At 38.9% G+C, this 21,530-nt stretch overlaps 1 protein-coding gene across 1 annotated transcript; it reads right to left on the bottom strand.

Annotated features, from left to right (window-relative positions):
* Positions 1-4,789: 4,789 nt before the first annotated feature.
* Positions 4,790-20,494, bottom strand: LOC133611914 (uncharacterized). The gene is made up of 3 exons (XM_061969089.2): positions 20,107-20,494; positions 17,165-17,491; positions 4,790-6,429 (listed from the first exon to the last, which is right to left on the bottom strand). The coding sequence occupies exons 1-3, from the start codon at positions 20,213-20,215 to the stop codon at positions 4,922-4,924; spliced, it is 1,944 nt and encodes a 647-aa protein (XP_061825073.2). The 5' UTR covers positions 20,216-20,494; the 3' UTR covers positions 4,790-4,921.
* Between the last annotated feature and the right edge of the window lie 1,036 nt (positions 20,495-21,530).

Genomic DNA, 21,530 nt, shown 5'->3' with positions numbered 1-21,530 from the left:
ATTTGGACTCAATATTGAGGAGAGTCGTCTGTACACTGTACCCTTGGACAGTATCTCAGCACGCTCTGCCAAAAGATTGCACGCCTCCTTCTTTTATTTTGGACCCTCCCCGACCACATGGCCACGGACAAAGGTCGCAAACAGTTCACAGAAAAGGTCGTAAACAATTCACAGAAAAGGTCAGTTCAAAAAAAGTTTGTAAAATAGTTCCAAAAGAGGTCCATAAAATAGTTCAAAAAGACTTTCTTAAACCAGTTAAAAAAGGAGGTTAAAAAAGAGGTCGTCTGGAAATTGGGCAGATGCTGTCTTCTCCCCGCTTTGAAGTCCTTGGGTTACAACAATATATTTCTGTTGATTACCATACATGAAAGAACACAGGAACACCTTCATCTTGCTCCCCCCCTCTACACAGTGGAGTTTTACGAGCCTTACTCTTGCCTTACACCAGACCCTCAATGTAACACAAAGTTTTTGTGATAATTTAGAAACAATTATTCTCACAATTTACTTTTTAAAAATCGATCTCAATTCTGCACACTGCTGCTGGTATTTACATTTTCCTGAGGGAACTCTACTGAAGGAATCAATAAAGCACTATCTATCTATGTATTATAGCTAATATAGACACTTACCGTATTTTCCGCACTATAAGGCGCACCTAAAAACCACAAATTTTCTCAAAAGCTGACAGTGCGCCTTATAACCCGGTGCGCTTTATATATGGATAAATATTAAGATTCATTTTCATAAAGTTTCGGTCCCGTAACTACGGTAAACAGCCGCCATCTTTTTTCCCGGTAGAACAGGAAGCGCTTCTTCTTCTACGCAAGCAACCGCCAAGGTAAGCACCCGCCCCCATAGAACAGGAAGCGCTTCTTCTTCTACTGTAAGCAACCACCCGCCCGCGTAGAAGAAGAAAAAGCGCGCGGATATTACGTACGTTTCATTTCCTTTGTGTGTTTACATCTGTAAAGACCACAAAATGGCTCCTACTAAACGACAGGGATCCGGTTCATGAAAAGACGCAATCTCTCCATCCGCACACGGATTACTATTTCACAGCAACTGATATTTCTGTGAACCGCACTGTGGATACAACGGGAGCACGTACGGTGAATATTCGCACCACAGGGAATGAGAAGTCATCCTTCACTGTAGTTCTAGCTTGCCATGCTAATGGCCAGAAACTTCCACCCATGGTGATATTCAAAAGGAAGACCTTGCCAAAAGAGACCTTTCCAGCCGGCGTCATCATAAAAGCTAACTCGAAGGGATGGATGAAGAAAAGATGAGCGAGTGGTTAAGGTAAGTTTAAGTTTACGCGAAGAGGCCGGGTGGCTTTTTTCACGCAGCTTCGTCCATGTTGATATACGACTCCGTGCGCGCCCACATCACGCTGGTTTTAATATATTATTAAAGTTTGACTGACCTATTTGACTGTTTTTTTGACATTCCTTTAGCGCAGTTAGATGCGGCTTACAACACGGGGCGGCTTATAGGTGGACAAAGTTTTGAAATATGCCGTTCATTGAAGGCGCGGCTTATAACCCAGGGCGCCTTATGGTGCGGAAAATACGGTACATCATGTGTTGCCTTCATTATAAGACTTATATAAGGTTTTTAATTTTTTGCGGCTCCAGACAGATTTTTTTTTGTATTTTTGGTCCAATATGGCTCTTTCAACATTTTGGGTTGCCGACTCCTGCACTAGTCCATTTCTCTCTTTCCCTTGTAGCATGTAGCTTAGCTAACCGCTACATGGGTCTAAAAATGGCTAAGCTAAGGAAATCGTTACTTGTTTAAAAAGTAGCAAAGCTACTGGGAAATTTAGTTATTTATATGTACACTTTTAAACTATTTTTTCACTTCATCATTGACATTTCTAGAGGTACATTTGAAAGGACTCCTCTTAATACTGCTGCTGTTTGGTATTAGTTTATTTTGAACATGCATACAGTTACCGTATTTTCCGCACTATAAGGCGCACCTAAAAACCACAAATTTTCTCAAAAGCTAACAGTGCGCCTTATAACCCGGTGCGCTTTATTACGATTAATTTTCATAAAGTTTCGATCTCGCAACTTCGGTAAACAGCCGCCATCTTTTTTCCCGGTAGAACAGGAAGCGCTTCTTCTTCTACGCAAGCAACCGCCAAGGAAAGCACCCGCCCCCATAGAACAGGAAGCGCTTTAAGCAACCACCCGCCCCCGGAAGAAGAAAAAACGCGCGGATATCACCGTACGTTTCATTTCCTGTTTACATCTGTAAAGACCACAAAATGGCTCCTACAAAGGACAAGGATCCGGTTCATAAAAAGACGCAATCTCTCCATCCGCACACGGATTACTACCGTATTTCACAGCAACTGATATTCCTGTGAACCGCACTGTGGAACGGGAGCACGTACGGTGAATATTCGCACCACAGGGAATGAGAAGTCATCCTTCACTGTGGTTCTAGCTTGCCATGCTAACTTCCACCCATGGTGATATTCAAAAGGAAGACCTTGCCAAAAGAGACCTTTCCAGCCGGCGTCATCATAAAAGCTAACTCGAAGGGATGGATGGATGAAGAAAAGATGAGCGAGTGGTTAAGGGAAGTTTACGCGAAGAGGCCGGGTGGCTTTTTTCACACAGCTCCGAAGGCGAACACACCTTCACTAAGACGGGCAGACAGCGCCGGACGACATACGCCAACATTTGCCAGTGGATCGTAAATGCCTGGGCAGATATTTCGGTCACAACTGTGGTCCGAGCTTTCCGGAAGGCAGGATTCACAGAACAACAGCGACACTGACTCCCGATGACTTCGACGAGACGGAACCGGCCATTTTGGATACCACGCTTGCGCAACTTTTCAATTCGGACACCGAAGACGAAGAATTCGAAGGATTTACGAATGAAGAATAACTTCAGAAGGTGAGCGCTATGTTTATTTTGTGTGTTGTGACATTAACGTTCGAGCAACATTATGTTACTATTGCTCTACACCATTTTGAATTTTACTATGTTTGTGATTGCACATTTGCGTACATTTTGGGACAGAGTTGTTAGAACGCTGGTTTTCAATATATTATTAAAGTTTGACTGAACTATCTGACTGTTTTTTTGACATTCACTTTAGCGCAGCGTTTTTTTGACATTCACTTTAGCGCAGCGTAGGCGCGGCTTATTGGTGGACAAAATTATGAAATATGTAATTCATAGAAGGTGCGGCTAATAATCCGGTGCGCCTTATAGTGCGGAAAATACGGTACAGTGTATACATCACGTATTTACAATTACACGTTTGTCCGAAAACGAGTAGGGAGAAACAGAGCTTATAATGAATAATGCATGTAATTTGACTAAATTAAAAACACAAAACTAAAAACATTTAATCTATAAATGGTAGGGGTGTAACGGTACGTGTATTTGTATTGAACCGTTTCGGTACCGGGGTTTCGGTTCGGTTCGGAGGTGTACCGAACGAGTTTCCACACTAACATATGAAGTAGCCGCCTAAACTAAAGTCTTAACAAGCTGCTCCGCTTTCTGCCTCTTGTCTCTGTCAGTACTCTACACAGCACCCAGCATTGTCCCACCCACACAACCATCTGATTGGCGGTTACCGCTGTGCGTGTAACCAATCAGCAGTGCGTATTCACAGCTCATGTAGTCGATGTTTAGCGTTTAGCAGGTAAGCATCAGGCAGCGGACTCTCCCCAAACGATAATAAACACCTCCCAGTCAACTACTAGTAATATCACTATGAGCCCGTTAACCTTCTAGAAATATAAAAGGCAGCTCAGCTTGCTCGCAGTCCTGGCTTGAGGTGAAGGCTAATTCGCTTTTAGCATAACGTTAGCTCATTTTGCGGCGTGTGTGTGTGTGTGTGCGTGTATGTGTCTGTGTGTGTTACAGACAGCAAAGCCCTGTCTGCCTGTTATTTCACTTTACCCTTTTCTGTGTTGATTGAGCTGTGTTGAAGCAGCAAAAAATGACATTATGTTAAATGAAGAGTTTCTGTCTCTGATAGTTGATATAATAATGTAAGTGCATCATTAAGCCTACATGAACTCCATGGTGTTCAGGGATGAATAGTCTCTCCTATTTCTTCAGCTATAGTTACATTAATCATTAGTAATGGTTCAGCCTAGTTTTGAATGGCAGGGTCCCTGCTATCATAAAAATATAACATTTACATAATAGAAATCAACTTCAGGCTTCCCAAATGCTGTAATAAATTAAGCATGATGAGTTGACTTGAAACTGTTTAATGTTGCACTTTTTATATGTAGAAGAAAAGTTTTGTCATTTTATTTCATCTGAGCAACAACTTGAGGCAGTTTAATGTTGATTAACAGGGCAGAATTATTATAGTGTTCCCAATGTTAAAAGGATATAGCCATTGTTTACAAAGTTGGTGAATAAATAACCAAAAAATTTATATTTTGTTGTTTTCTTACTGTACCAAAAATGAACCGAACCGTGACCTCTAAACCGAGGTACGTACCGAACCGAAATGTTTGTGTACTGTTACACTCCTATTAAATGGTAGAAATATTAACAAGATTGTGTTACACACACAATTATGTCAAATAATGTTATGTGTGGTGATGTTGTTAGAACGTCAGCGTTTTGACAGTTTATTTAAAATCCTGCAGCTTTATTTGCCGTTCTCACCAGCACACTGTTTCTTACTCCGGGGTACTTTCTCTCCTGTGTGTGTTCTCAAGTGTCTTACAAGTGATTGTCGTTCAGTAAAACCTTTGTTGCACCTTGAACAGGAATATGTTTTTTTACCACTGTGTGTTCTCATGTGTTTATTCAAATATGGATGTTGTACAAAACCTCTACCACACACTGAACAAATAAAAGGTTTTTCGCCAGTATGTCTTCTTTTGTGTACTATCAAGTCTATCTTCCGAATGTATCTTTTATTACAAATTGAGCACATGAATGGTTTTTTCTCTGGTGTGTATTCTCATGTGTACTAGAAGGTTTGTTCGTAGAGAAAAGCTTTTGTTGCACCCTGAACAGGTATAAGGTTTTTCACTAGTGTGTATTCTTGTGTGTCTTTTCAAATGTTGCTTTACACAGAATCTTTTACCGCAAATTAAAGGTTTTTCTCCAGTGTGGGTTCTAATGTGTCTTTGCAAATCTTTATTTTCTGTAAAACCCTCACTACAAATTGAACAGAACCATTTTTTTTCACCTGTGTGTATTCTTGTGTGCCTTTTCAGATGGCAGCGGTATTTAAAAGTTTTGTCACAGTGAGAGCACATGAAAGGTTTGTCTCCGTCGTGTATTCTCATGTGCAGTACAAGCTTTGTTTGTTCCGAAAAGCTTTTGTTGCATTTTGAACAGGCGAAAGGATTTTCAGCAGTGTGTATTTTCATGTGTCTTTTCAGATTAGCATTTTGTGTAAAACCTTTACTACAGATTGAACAGGAAAACAGTTTTTCTCCAGTATGTGTGCTCATGTGTATTTTCAAATGACCTTTTTGTGTAAAACGTTTACCACAGATTGAACAGGAAATGTGTTTCTCTCCAGTGTGTGTTCTCGTGTGTATTTTCAAATCACTTTTTTGTGTGAAACCTTTACCACAGACTGAACAAGAAAAACGTTTTTCCCCGCTGTGTATTTTCATGTGTCGTTTCAGATTCGCATTTTGTGTAAAACGTTTACTACAGATTGAACAGGTAAAAGGGGTTTCTCCGGTGTGTGTTCTCGTGTGTACTTGCAAACACTGCCTTTGTGTAAAACGTTTTCCACAGATTGAACAGATGAAAGGGGTTTCTCCGGTGTGTGTCCTCGTGTGTGTTTCCAAATCACTTTTTTGTGTGAAACCTTTACCACAGATTGAACACGAAAAATGTTTTTCTCCCGTGTGTATTTTCATGTGTCTTTTCAGATTAGCATTTTGTGTAAAACTTTTACCACAGATTGAACAGGAAATATGTTTTTCTTCAGTGTGTGTTCTCATGTGTATTTTCAAATCACTTTTTTGTGTAAAACCTTTACTACATATTGAACACGTAATGTGTTTTTCTCGAAAGTGTATTTTCATGTGTCTTTTCATATTATGTTGGCGATTAAAAGTTTTGTCACAGTGACAGCATTGAAAGTGTGTGTGGTCAGTGTCACATGTCAAAAGATCAGCTTTAGAATGTTTATCATCACCTTTGAACTCGTCTTCACTCTTCACAGTGACACCAGTCAATGGGGACATCTTAGGGACACCAACATCCTCCAGTCCATCAAGATGCGTTTCCTCCTGACTGATGCTGTGTTCCTCCCCTTCTTTTTTAATGTGTGGGTGCTGAGGCTCCTCCTCTTCCCCTTTAAAATGTGAGGGGTGTTGCTCCTCTTCCTCTTTGATGTGTGGGGGTTGAGGCTCCTCCTGCTTCATCCTGGAGGTCCACTTCTGGTGCTCATGGAAATGTTCTGCAGGACACAAGAAGACAAACACATGCTTTGCTAAAACACATAAGACATTGTCCTTCACCAGCATATGTTCTGATAATGTCTCTGAGGATCTCGTTAGTCCCCACAGTTAATTCCTATACAACATATTTCTGCTCAAAGTCCTTTTGGATCTGTCCCGATACAGCACATACCTGCCAACTTTTGAAATCAGAAAAACCTAGTAGCCAGGGTCCAGGGGTTGCAGGCCCCGGTAGGTCCAGGACAAAGTCCTGGTGGGGGGTTCAGGCTTCGCCCCCCCCCGACGCAAAATGATTATTAGCATTCAGACAGGTTAAAATGTTGCTAAAACCATCACTTTTCTATCAGTCACAGTGACTTTTCAAAACAAAAATATTACAGCAAAAATCATATGGGTTAATTGACATGTTTATTCTGTAAGCTAACTTCAATAGTTTGAAATTATTTTGACAGTTAATGCCAGTTATCCTGTCAACCTTTCACAAGACTTCAATTTGTTAATTGAAAGTATAAACAGTATAAACACTTTAAACAATTCCATTAAAAAAAATTGGTGTCATTATTAACTTTCTGTCCAAGCTTGTATAATCTACTGCCTTGTTCAATTGTAAAAAATATTCTGTGCCTAAAATTCACATTTCTATCACAATTATCATACTGTAAACATGGTAAGCTAACTTCATTAAAATTAACAGTCCTGTCAATAGCATGGAATTACAATTCAAATGTAGTTTTTTTGTAAGCCTTTCAAAAGAATTCAAAATATGAAAAATTAATGACAATTAATTTAAGCCATCAGACACTTGAAAAGTGGCACATCACATCTCTAATGTACCGTAATCATTTGAACTTTTCAACAGAAATAGCACTGCAAAAATATTAAGGACATACTTCTGTATTTTGGTAGTTATGCTGTCAACATTTAACAAGATTTCTTCAACTTGGACTTGAAAGCATAAATAGTATAAACACTTTTAACAGTATAACAGTACTAAACAATTCCAATAGATAACATTGGTGTCATTACCTTTTTGTTTGCTCAATTATTGCCTCCGTAAATAAAACTTTGGCATTTATCACATCCAAAGAATCTGTTTGGGCGACGAAAAACGTTGAAAGTTTTCCACTTGTACCAAAATCTGTTACCCATCGGAATCTGTAACTCCAGGGGGCGATGTTCCCATGGCGTTTGTTTGATGGTTAAACGGCAAGCCCAAAGAGGAGGAGAAGAAGAACGCTTGCGTAAATGGCGTAAACTATCCTTAATGCTGAAACGTCAGTTGTCAGAATTTCAGCATTAATATATTACACATATTCTGGAAATCAATGACTTACTTTCATTATAGTATGAATCCATTGTTATTATTAATGCTGAAATTTTGACAACTGACGTTTCAGCATTAAGGATAGTTTACGCCATTTACGCAAGCGTTCTTCTTCTCCTCTTTGGGCTTGCCGTTTAACCATCAAACAAACGTCATGGGAACATCGCCCCCTGGAGTTACAAATTCCGATGGGTAACAGATTTCGGTACAACAACGGCATTAGACTTGTGCTTTTTTGTCCCAACGTGGTCTTTTACATCGCTAATTCCTCCGATCGAAAAATCTTGTCTGCACAAGGTGCAATTCGCGTAGTTTTCACCCTTTTTGGAACGGATAATTATTCCCGGATAGGCTTTTGAATATTCTTCACGGAATGACTGCAGTTTTCTTTTCCGTTTAAGACTCGTTTGCGATTTTTCTCCGGCTGATTCCATGATCGTTCGCTCGTTTGGAAACAATGGCCTAGTGCTTGGCAGCGGTGCTATAAATAGCCTCGCGCATGGCATTCGGAATGGCTCGATAGGAAGTTACGGGAAGCAGTGTCGATTGTCATTGTTGTTACGCGATTTCGTGAATAAAACTTAAAAAAAAAAAAAAAATTTAATTAATGGAAAACCGTATTTTTTATCACTGCAACCGTAACCCGGAATAGGTTGATGAAAACCGTACTAATTACGGGAAAACCGGAGTAGTTGGCAGGTATGACAGCATCTACATGTACATACATTAGTACAGGGGTGCTCATTACGTCGATCGCGAGCTACCGGTCGATCTCGGAGGGTGTGTCAGTCGATCATCAGCCAGGCATTAAAAAAATAGTCCTAAAAATGAGCGATCATAAATCTTCACTATGACGTCACTTTCGTCACTTGATTGACATTCACGGCACCCGAGGGTCTTCTGAGATGACGCTGGCTGCTGCCAGCTCATTAAAATTACCGACTGGAAGGCGAGAAACACTTTATTTCAACAGACTCTGGCGCCGTACCTGTTGTCAAAACTCCAAAGACCGACTGCACAGTTGCGCAAACAAAACAAGAGTCTCAGAAAGCTGGCGTGCACAAGCTAGCAAGCTACGGAGTTTGCCGACAATGTATTTCTTGTAAAGTGTATACAAAGGAGTACGGAAGCTGGACAAATAAGATGCCAAAAACCAACCACTTTCATGTGGTATTGGACAGAAAGGAGGACTTTTTTCTCCTCCATTCGAAAATGCGGACGTTTTTAGCACCACTGTCTGATTCCAATCAATGCAAGTCATCAGAATCAGGTAATACACCAACTTATATTCTTGTCTTCATGAAAGAAAGGAATCTATATGTGTTAAACATGCTTGTATTATCTTTAAACACCTTTAACTTGTTAACAATATTAACTATGTGTTAAACATGCTTGTATTATCATTAAACACCTTTAACTTGTTAACAATATTAACTATATGTGTTAAACATGCTTGTATTATCATTAAACACCTTTAACTTGTTAACAATATTAACTATATGTGTTAAACATGCTTGTATTATCTTTAAACACCTTTAACTTATTAATAATATTAACTATATGTATTAAACATGCTTGTATTATCATTAAACACCTTTAGCTTGTTAACAATATTAACTATATGTATTAAACATGCTTGCATTATCTTTAAACACCTTTAACTTGTTAACAATATTAACTATATGTATTAAACATACTTGTATTGTCATTAAACACCTTTAATTTATTAACAATATTAACTATATGTTAAACATGATTGCATTATCATTAAACACCTTTAATTTATTAAAATATTAACTATATGTGTTAAACATGCTTGCATTATCATTAAACACCTTTAACTTATTAACAAAAACATATATTTCATAAATCCATCCATCCATCCATTTTCTACCGCTTATTCCCTTTGGGGTCGCGGGGGGCGCTGGAGCCTATCTCAGCTACAAACGGGCGGAAGGCGGGGTACACCTTGGACAAGTCGCCACCTCATCGCAGGGCCAACACAGATAGACAGACAACATTCACACTCACATTCACACATAAGTAAATATAAATTATACATATGAATGAGGTAGATCCCCACGACTTGATCAATTGAAAAGTAGCTCGCCTGCAGAAAAAGTGTGAGCACCCCTGCATTAGTACATAAAATTGTACATAACTTAAAAAATACCTCTCTATCAAAATGTAAAAATAGAGATAAAGGCATCATGTAATGAGAAAAAGATGACTCATGATACTATTGTTGAACAAAAACAAATATTTGTCTTTAAATATATGGATGTGGTTTATCTATGGGCTTTTTATTAGAAATTAAAAATGACGTGTGTCAGAGTGTGTAGGTAAACGAACCCCAAGATGCAGAGATGACGGCAGGCATTGAGCGGGAAAACATAATTTAATGTCCACAATAAAGAAAAAACACAAACCAGGAACTAGGAACAGGAAACAGGATGCCAGGAAAACAGGCACTGGAAGACGAGGAACAAAAAGACAGCAAGCTACAAACAGCTAGTGATGGGTCCGGCAACACCGATGCATCGGCGCATGCGTCGAGCTCATAGAGCAAAACCCTGTGTCGGTGCGCGTACCGCTTTTAGAAAGTCACGTGACCGATCATGAGCTGTTTTGGTCACGTGACCGATACGCAAACTGTGTCGCACTGACGCCTCCTCTGTGCCCTGTGAGCGGGTCTTTTCTACAGCCGGAGAAATAATAACTAAGAAGAGAAATCGTCTAAAATGTAATACGTCGGAAAAACTTTTTTTTTTTTTTTTTTTTAATAAAAATGTGTAAAAAAATAAAATTAAAAAAATTCCCAGTCCACAATCATCCACAACACGTTCTCTTAGATTTCCATGTTATGATACATGTTCACATTATTTATTGACTGTATCTAAAAAAGATAAAAATATATTTTTATTTAAATGAAGATATGAAATAATCCTAAATGAAATACGATGACTTGGTTTATATTATTGTATATACTAGGGCAGGGGTCACCAACGCGGTGCCCGCAGGCACCAGGTAGCCCGTAAGGACCAGATGATTTACCCGCTTGCCTGTTCTAAAAATAGCTCAAAGAGCAGCACTTACCAGTGAGCTGCCTCTATTTTTTTAAATTGTATTTATTTACTAGCAAGCTGGTCTCGCTTTGCTCGACATTTTTAATTCTAAAAGAGACAAAACTCAAATAGAATTTGAAAATCCAAGAAAATATTTTAAAGACTTGGTCTTCACTTGGAATAAGCGGTAGAAGATGGATGGATGGATGGGTCTTCACTTGTTTAAATAAATTCATTTATTTTTTACTTTGCTTCTTATTACTTTTAGAAATACAATTTTAGAGAAAAAATACAACCTTAAAAATGATTTTAGGATTTTTAAACAAATACCTTTTTACCTTTTAAATTTCTTCCTCTTCTTTCCTGACAATTTAAATCAATGTTCAAGTAATTTTTTTATTTTTTATTGTAAAGAATAAATATTTTAGCTTCTGTTTTTTCGACGAAGAATATTTGTGAAATATTTCTTCAAACTTACTATGATTAAAATTCAAAAAAAATATTCTGGCAAATCTAGAAAATCTGTAGAATCAAATTTAAATCTTATTTCAAAGTATTTTGAATTTCTTTTGAAATTTTTGTTCTGGAAAATCTAGAAGAAATACTGATTTGTCTTTGTTAGAAATATAGCTTGGTCCAATTTGTTATATATTGTAACAAAGTGCAGATTGGATTTTAACCAATTTAAAACATGTCATCAAAATTCTAAAATGTATCTTAATCAGGAAAAATTACTAATGATGTTCCATAAATTATTTTTTAAATTTTTTCAAAAAGATTCAAATTAGCTAGTTTTTCTCTCCTTTTTGTCGGTTGAATTTTGAATTTTAAAGAGTCGAAATTGAAGATAAACTATGTTTCGAAATTTTATTTTAATTTTTTTCATGTTTTCTCCTCTTTTAAACCGTTCAATTAAGTGTTTTTTTCCATCATTTATTCTCTACAAAAAACCTTCCGTAAAAGGAAAAAAAAATGTACAACGGAATGACAAACAGAAATACCCATTTTTTTTATATACATAAATTTATTTATTTAGCTATTCTTGTTTAAATCACACTTACGTGTAACTTACAAATGACAATATAATTATTTATTTAAGTGTGTATCAATCTGGTAGCCCTTCGCATTAATCAGTACCCAAGAAGTAGTTTTTGGTTTCAAAAAGGTTGGTGACCCCTGTACTAGAGCATAAAATCAGTGTCAGTTGAGTCGGTCCATAGGTTGCCTGTAGGGATTTTTAATGTCCAGCAGATGTCAGTATTTAGTGACACAGTATCGACACAGTATCAATACAGTTTTGCAATGTGTCGAAACGCTTCATGACGCCTCATCAACCCATCACTAGTTAATTCCTATACAACATATTTCTGCTCAAAGTCCTTTTGGATCTGTCCCGATACAGCATCTACATGTACATACATTAGTACATAAAAATGTACATAACTTAAAAAATACCTCTCTATCAAAATGTAAAAATAGAGATAAAGGCATCATGTAATGAGAAAAAGATGACTCATGATACTATTGTTGAACAAAAACAAATATTTGTCTTTAAATATATGGATATGGTTTATCTATGGGATTTTTATTAGGAATTAAAAATGACGTGTGTCAGAGTGTGTAGGTGACGAACCCCAAGATGCAGAGATGACGGCAGGCATTGAGCGGGAAAACATAATTTAATGTCCACAATAAAGAAAAAACACAAACCAGGAACTAGGAACAGGAAACAGGATGCCAGGAAAACAGGCACTGAAAGACGAGGAACAAAAAGACAGCAAGCTACAAACGGCTACAGAATATAGCTTATCGCTATCGCATCCAGCTACACTGACATCGACAAGTAGAAATGACAATAATCCAGCGCAGAGTGGAGGACAAAGCAGGTCTAAATAGCAGCTGGCTGATTGACACCAGGTGTGGCCCGGTGCCAATCAGCCACAGCTGAGGGAAAAAAGCACTCAGGGAGACAACCAGGAAATAACCAAAATAAGAGTGCTGACAGGAACTTAAGACAGGAAACAAAAACAAACGCACAGGAAAAACTAAGACCTAGCCAGACTGTCAGGGACAAGCCTGACAATGTGATGGCGTCACGTTCACACCCCACCTCAACTCTGTTTTACCCAACATAATGAATAATCATGATTTCAATATTGATAAAAAATAATCTAAATTATTATTTTGGCCATAATCGTGCAGCCGTATGTGTAAGACTAGATGTCATACATGAACATTATTTGAATCTATATGGACCAAAAAGTGCAGTTGTGTTTTATGGCCGTCAGTTGCCACCTTGCAAAATTCTTACATTTGTTTTTATTGTTTTTATCTCTTATGATGACATCGCCATAGAATACCTCAATGCTAACAAGGGGAAATTACACTGCAACGACTGTCATCGGCATTGACAGACAGTAGGATTGCTCGTTTGCATCGCAAGAGTTGTTTTTCGCACTACGATAGGATGGAAACATCCCTGCAAAAGCACACCCTCCTGGTGTTGGAGTATAAATATTTGGTGTTTTGGCACCAGTCGCTAGACTAGATTTGACCAATCTAAGTCTGAGACTCGGCCTGACCAATCCTAAGTATATGAACATGAACTGATGAAACCTACTTAAAGGAGAACATTATCACCAGACGTATGTAAGCGTCAATATATACCTTGATGTTGCAGAAAAAAGACCATATATTTTTTTAACCGATTTCCGAACTCTAAATGTGTGAATTTTGGCGAATTAAACGCCTTTCTATTATTCGCTCTCGGAACGTGACGTCACATCGGGAAGCAATCCGCCATTTTCTCAAACACCGAGTCAAATCAGCTCTGTTATTTTCCCTTTTTTTCGACTGTTTTCCGTACCTTGGAGACATCATGCCTCGTCGGTGTGTTGTCGGAGGGTGTAACAACACGAACAGGGACGGATTCAAGTTGCACCAGTGGCCCAAAGATGCGAAAGTGGCAAGAAATTGGACGTTTGTTCCGCACACTTTACCGACGAAAGCTATGCTACGACAGAGATGGCAAGAATGTGTGGATATCCTGCGACACTCAAAGCAGATGCATTTCCAACGATAAAGTCAAAGAAATCTGCCGCCAGACCCCCATGGAATCTGCCGGAGTGTGTGAGCAATTCGGGGACAAAGGACCTCGGTAGCACGGCAAGCAATGGCGGCAGTTTGTTCCCGCACACGAGCGAGCTAAACCCCCTGGATGTCTTGGCTCACACCGTCCCTTATGCCACCAAAGATGATCAAGAGAAGAATATCGACAATAGCTTCCCTGGCCTGCTGACATCAACTCCAAAACTGGACAGATCAGCTTTCAGGAAAAGAGAGCGGATGAGGGTATGTCTACAGAATATATTAATTGATGAAAATTGGGCTGTCTGCACTCTCAAAGTGCATGTTGTTGCCAAATGTATTTCATATGCTGTAAACCTAGTTCATAGTTGTTAGTTTCCTTTAATGCCAAACAAACACATACCAATCGTTGGTTAGAAGGCGATCGCCGAATTCGTCCTCGCTTTCTCCCGTGTCGCTGGCTGTCGTGTCGTTTTCGTCGGTTTCGCTTGCATACGTTTCAAACCGATATGGCTCAATAGCTTCAGTTTCTTCTTCAATTTCGTTTTCGTTACCTGCCTCCACACTACAACCATCCGTTTCAATACATGCGTAATCTGTTGAATCGCTGAAGCCGCTGAAATCCGAGTCTGAATCCGAGCTAATGTCGCTATAGCTTGCTGTTCTATGCGCCATGTTTGTTTGTGTCGGCATCACTATGTGACGTCACAGGAAAATGGACGGGTGTATATAACGATGGTTAAAATCAGGCACTTTGAGGCTTTTTTAGGGATATTGCGTGATGGGTAAAATTTTGAAAAAAACTTCGAAAAATAAAATAAGCCACTGGGAACTGATTTTTAATGGTTTTAACCCTTCTGAAATTGTGATAATGTTCCCCTTTAAGAGGCAAAACGTCCAAGACAAACCAAACAGTCCAGTTGTGATCGATTGAATGCCCTGAGAATACAGTGACCTGAATGAATGAGACCATCAATACATTTTTGTTATTATCAAATTAGTGTGTGAGTCTGTGTGTGCCCGTAAGTATGTTTTTTTCTCTTTTTTCTTTGTGTTAACATTGATGTATCCACATCAACTTTTTTTTTCTGTACTCGACTTTTCTTTTCTTTTTTAATATCGACAATGAAAAGTAAAATTAACTCATTATTATTACCATTACTATCATTTCAAATGTAACAATCAGCAAACAAGCACAATTTTGTTAATGCAATAGGCCTAAATAAAATCATACCTGCCAACTTTTGAAATCAGAAAAACCTAGTAGCCAGGGTCCAGGGGCCGCAGGCCCCGGTAGGTCCAGGACAAAGTCCTGGTGGGGGGTCTTCGCCCCCCGACGCAAAATGATTATTAGCATTCAGACAGGTTAAAATGTTGCTAAAACCATCACTTTTCTATCAGTCACAGTGACTTTTCAAAACAAAAATATTACAGCAAAAATCATATGGGTTGATTGGCATGTTTATTCTGTAAGCTAACTTCAATAGTTTGAAATTATTTTGACAGTTAATGCCAGTTATCCTGTCAACCTTTCACAAGACTTCAATTTGTTAATTGAAAGTATAAACAGTATAAACACTTTTTACAGTAAACAAATGGTAAAACAGTACTAAACAATTCCATTTAAAAAAAAATTGGTGTCATTATTAACTTTCTGTCCAAGCTTGTATAATCTACTGCCTTGTTCAATTGTAAAAAATATTCTGTGCCTAAAATTCACATTTCTATCACAATTATCATACTGTAAACATGGTAAGCTAACTTCATTAAAATGAATAGTCCTGTCAATAGCATGGAATTACAATTCAAATGTAGTTTTTTTGTAAGCCTTTCAAAAGAATTCAAAATATGAAAAATTAATGAAAATTAATTTAAGCCATCAGACACTTGAAAAGTGGCACATCACATCTCTAATGTAATCATTTTAACTTTTCAACAGAAATAGCACTGCAAAAATATTAAGGACATACTTCTGTATTTTGGTAGTTATGCATGTAGTTAAACATTTTCCGAAATAACTGTCCCATGTGATCAGCCAGTGCGATTGGAAGTCCATGCTCAATTATTGCCTCTGTAAATAAAACTTCGGCATTTATCACATCCAAAGAATCTGTTTGGGCGACGAAAAACGTTGAAAGTTTTCCACTTGTATCGCTAGCAACGGCATTAGACTTGTGTTTTTTTGTCCCAACGTGGTCTTTTACATCGCTAATTCCTCCGTGTCCGATCGAAAAATCTTGTCTGCACAAGGTGCAATTCGCGTAGTTTTCACCCTTTTTGGAACGGATAATTATTCCCGGATAGGCTTTTGAATATTCTTCACGGAATGACTGCAGTTTTCTTTTCGGTTTAAGACTCGTTTGCTATTTTTCTCCGGCTGATTCCATGATCGTTCGCTAGTTTGGAAACAATGGCCTCGTGCTTGGCAGCGGTGCTATAAATAGCCTCGCGCATGGCATTCGGAATGGCTCGATAGGAAGTTACGGGAAGCAGTGTCGATTGTCATTGTTGTTACGCGATTTCGTGAATAAAACTTAAAAAAAAATATTTGTTTTTAATTAATGAAAAACCGTATTTTTTATCACTGCAACCGTAACCCGGAATAGGTTGATGAAAACCGTACTAATTACGGGAAAACCGGAGTAGTTGGCAGGTATGTAAAATCGGTCAGTTTGGCTCATATGCAGCCGCGCCTCTCAGTCTTCAGCATTGTCCTGCCCACGGTCCAATCTGATTGGTTGCGCAAACCACACACCAGTAAGGGGCAGAGTCAATCAGAAGTCACTTATGCAAGCTTCCTAAACACATGGCGCACACATTGTTAAGTATTGTTGAAACTCAACATTGCAGCATACACGCAACACACAAATCCATTCCATGTGGAGGTTTCCTAAAGAAAAGTGTTGATAGAAAAATAACTACATCCAAATAAACATTGATGTTATTTTTTTCATGATATCTGGTTTGTGTATTCACCACTAAACCTTTAAAATACGCTGACATGTGCGCTGGTAAAGGTAAATAGATCGTAGTCATATTGTTATGCTTGCCTTCCTTAGACCACGTGAGTTAAGGGGGACGGCCTCTAGGTCACATTGTTGCAACCTAGCAATGTCATTGTTGTTGATGGATAAAGCATTTTTAATGGTTGTGTTAAAAAGCATGTTTATCTCCATCTTGAGAGATAATGGCGGACACTGGATGGACATCAGTAACAGATTTGTCAAATATTAGACGATATGTGGATATTCTGCTTACTTGGACTGTGATGAAGCTGTGAGGACTCAGGTGGTTTCTCTTCGTGGTCTTCGGTCTTCACAGAGACAGCGGTCAATGGAAACTTGGTGGGATCAGCCTCCTCCTGCCCTTCTTCTTTTTTTATGTAGGGGGGCTGTATATGTTCCTTTACTTCATTGACATGGGAATGCTGTGAATCCTCCCTTTCCTCTTTAATATTAGGGGGCTGTTGATCCTCTCCTTCCTCTTTGACATGGGGGGGCTGTGGATACTCATCCTCCAAAGTGAAGCTTCCCCCCTGCAAATGAGGGAGACATGTTTCTTGAGGTCCAATCAGCTGATGGATGTCTAGGACCAAAAACAAAACAAACACATTTTAACTTGTACATGTTAAATATATTGTACATGCAATATAGGTTTGCAGCTATATAATATTTTAGTAATCAAGTATTATTTGTTAAAACTTGACAAACGGCACTTCGCGTTAGTAACTACGAGGGTCGCAAGGAACACTGAACAATAAATCAATGATTGAAGTGACAAACTTGCCATCCAAACAATACCCTGTTTGTTGACAAAAACAGTCATGGAAGCACATTCAATCTATTTACTATGGAGAGGTAACACAAACCAGTGAACGGTTCTTAAGGGCTTCCGGCAGAGCCAACAAAAGTCCGCGGCTAGCCTGCTAAGCTAACAAAAACAGCTCAAGCTAAAACGCCTAAGATTTTGACTGAGCGTGGACTTGTGACGTCACACGTCACTAGGCAACAGGCAAGTCCTTTAAAGGCACACACACAGACACACACACTGCTCTCATACAGTATATATTAATACTTTATATGAAACTTATCTTCAGTAATGGGTTGTACTTGTATAGCGCTTTTCTACCTTCAAGGTACTCAAAGCGCTTTGACACTACTTCCACATTTATCCATTCACACACACATTCACACACTGATGGAGGGAGCTGCCATGCAAGGCGCTAACCAGCAGCCATCATGCAAACACTGTATCGATCCGTTGTGGTGAAAAAGGAGCTGAGCCGGAAGGCAAAGCTCTCAATTTACCGGTCGATCTACGTTCCCATTCTCACCTATGGTCATGAGCTTTGGGTTATGACCGAAAGGACAAGATCACGGGTACAAGCGGCAGAAATTAGTTTCCTCCGCCGGGTGGCGGGTCTCTCCCTTAGAGATAAATGATAAATGATAAATGGATTGTACTTGTATAGCGCTTTTCTACCTTCAAGGTACTCAAAGCGCTTTGACACTACTTCCACATTTACCCATTCACACACACATTCACACACTGATGGAGGGAGCTGCCATGCAAGGCGCTAACCAGCACCCATCAGGAGCAAGGGTGAAGTGTCTTGCTCAGGACACAACGGACATGACAAGGTTGGTACTAGGTGGGGGTTGAACCAGGGACCCTCGAGATAGGGTGAGAAGCTCTGTCATCCGGGGGGAACTCAAAGTAAAGCCGCTGCTCCTCCACATCGAGAGAAGCCAGATGTGGTGGTTCGGGCATCTGCTTAGGCACGTCCGATCGGCAGGAGGCCGCGGGGAAGACCCAGGACACGTTGGGAAGACTATGTCTGAGAACGCCTCGGGATCCCCGAGAGGAGCTGGACGAAGTGGCTGGGGAGAGGGAAGTCTGGCATACTTGCCAACCTTGAGACCTTCGATTTCGGGAGGTGGGGGGTTGGGGGCGGGGCGTGGTTGGGGGCGTGGTTAAGAGGGGAGGAGTATATTGACAGCTAGAATTCACCAAGTCAAGTATTTCATATATATATATATGTATATATATATATATATATATATACATCCTGAAAATATGCAAACAAAACAGTGTTTGGATAATTGATACTTCAAACTTGCATAAATAAATATTAAGGAATATAACATAACTTGGCTTCTGAGAGCTTCAAAATGTAATGAATAAAATGCTAAAGTTGTTGATAAACAAGCAATTATTTTAATAATTAAATATGGTCATTTTAAATAAATTATGATAATTTAAAATTAATTATTTAAAATATGTTTATTTTAATGTATAGTTCTATGGCTGGATGTAATAAGGAGTCGGAAAAAATAAAAAATAAAGATACAATTAATTTTGATGTTTTTAGCAAAATATAGTAAAAATGTTTTGTTTTTTGTTTTTTTTTAATTAATAAATATATTTATTTTTAGGTAAGATAAACATAATAATACAATTTATCACTAGTCTGGATGATTTAGTTCTTGTCACCCTGTTGTCCTCCCGTCAGTCCTCACTCAGGTCCGCATGGAGCTGAGGGGGCGTGGCCTCCAGCTCCGGCTGAAAATCGGGAGATTTTCGGGAGAATATTTGTCCCGGGAGGTTTTCGGGAGAGGCGCTGAATTTCGGGAGTCTCCCGGAAAATTCGGGAGGGTTGGCAAGTATGGATGTCTGGGCTTCTCTGCTTAGGCTGCTGCCCCCGCGACCCAACCTCGGATAAGCAGAAGAAAATGGATGGATGGATGGAACTTATTTTACCTGCGTTTTGCCGTATATTCGTCGTTTTTAAAAAAAAAGTAAAGCATTAATTACTTTCCCTAGTAAATATTTAATTGTATTACTAGGGAATATAAAATATATGCTTTATTTAAAGTCTCACCTATCAGGGGTGTATTTTGACAGCTGCATTTTAAGATTATTTTAGTAATAGAGTAATCTTTCGAATAATTTGTTCGATTAACAGGATAAAACGCACGTTATAACCTCAATGCATATTTCAGGGAACATTACCTTCAATAAACAGGGACTTGTCTCCTTGTCATAATCTGAAACTGTCCCGTTTGCATGAACAATATAAAAACAAAGCAGTGCATCATCCTCACAAGACAATTCATCATTTTAAAGACAATCTATTTAAGAATGGAGATAACAATTCAACATAAAGCTAATTAACACGTGAGAGTAAGAAGTAAACAAACCTGTTCGGAGTAAGACAAGTTGATGCTTCTTTAAAACAGCGTCCAGTAGTTGATGTTGTTTTGTTGAAGAACGTTCTTCCTCGTACTCCGCTATACTTCTTTCGCACATTTTCACACAATCACAACATTTTACACTCACGTTTGATCTTTATAATAACGCCCGAGTCTCTTTATTAGCAGCTAGCAAGCTAAGCTACCTAGCTTAAGCTAGCATGAGAAGCGTCCGAGTGCGCTCAGACAAATACAAACTATCATTAACGATATTTACTCTTTTAAACAACGTATATGTGTACACATACAAACAGATTAAGAACACAGGACTCTAAAAGACAACAATAACGTCTTCTTCATCAAACGCCATTTTTGCTTTATTCTCGTCCGGTTTTGTTCGCGGGCGGTGTTGTCAGATCTCGCGAGAATTCGTCCTCCAACACTGCGCATGACACTATTCTTAAAGCGACAGTACGAAAAACTATATCTAGTGACATCGCTCCACTTTATAAACCAGAGCTGGACAAATATTTTAACTCGGGGGGGCACATTGAGAGAAAAAAATGTGTTTGAACCCTAAAGAGTATCTTATTCACCATTTGATTGGCAGCAGTTAACGGGTTATGTTTAAAAGCTCATACCAGCATTCTTCCCTGCTTGGCACTCAGCATCAAGGCTTGGAATTGGGGGTTATTAAATCACCAAAAATTATTCCCGGGCGCGGCGCCGCTGCTGCCCACTGCTCCCCTCACCTCCCAGGGGGTGATCAAGAGGATGGGTCAAATGCAGAGGACAAATTTCATTACACCTAGTGTGTGTGTGACAATCATTGGTACTTTAACTTAACTTTAACTTTACACATACAAACTGTAGCACACAAAAAAACACATTTAATTAAAAAAAAAAACGTTATTATGGTGTTACCTTTACTTATAAAATAAGTCCATGAGCCGCTGTTGTGCTGGATTAATGCACCCCCTGACGAGAGTGTTATATCAACTAAAGCCCTCACTTAAACTTTCCACGTGCAAGATTGAATCTATTTAAAAAAAGTGTAACCGAGGGTTTATAAATGTCGCCTACACTGTATGAAACTACAAAATAACAAACACGGAGGCTCCAGTTTACACGAGGACCACTTTATTTACGTTCTTTCAAAAACTTCCGCTCCACTCCAACGTGTCATCACTTCCGCTCTTCACGCCTTCAAAATAAGAGCTCAAGGCATATACTGTATAACAGCGCATAACAGGAACTTAGCATCACAAAGAGGAAAGCCCCAAAAAATAGGTTACAAAAGTTATTTAATAAGAAGCCAAAAAGTGCAAAAACAATAGTGTTCGTGTTGGAGGAGTTGTGAATTAGGTACACCTGCAGTCTGCAGGTGTACCTAATGTTGTGGCCCTGCAGTCATTCACAACTCCTCCAACACG

Source organism: Nerophis lumbriciformis, linkage group LG08, assembly GCF_033978685.3.
Source record: "Nerophis lumbriciformis linkage group LG08, RoL_Nlum_v2.1, whole genome shotgun sequence".
Taxonomy (NCBI): domain Eukaryota; kingdom Metazoa; phylum Chordata; class Actinopteri; order Syngnathiformes; family Syngnathidae; genus Nerophis; species Nerophis lumbriciformis.
The sequence above is the reverse complement of the archived record's forward strand: the minus strand, read 5'-3'. Positions and strand labels throughout refer to the sequence as shown.

Coding starts and splice junctions, on each gene's coding strand:
- LOC133611914 (XM_061969089.2), bottom strand. CDS start 20,215: ATGTGCGAAAGAAGTATAGCGGAGTACGAGGAAGAACGTTCTTCAACA. Junction 17,492..20,106: donor ACTTGTCTTACTCCGAACAG/GTTTGTTTACTT, acceptor TTTTGGTCCTAG/ACATCCATCAGCTGATTGGA. Junction 6,430..17,164: donor ACAGCTTCATCACAGTCCAA/GTAAGCAGAATA, acceptor TGTGTCCTGCAG/AACATTTCCATGAGCACCAG.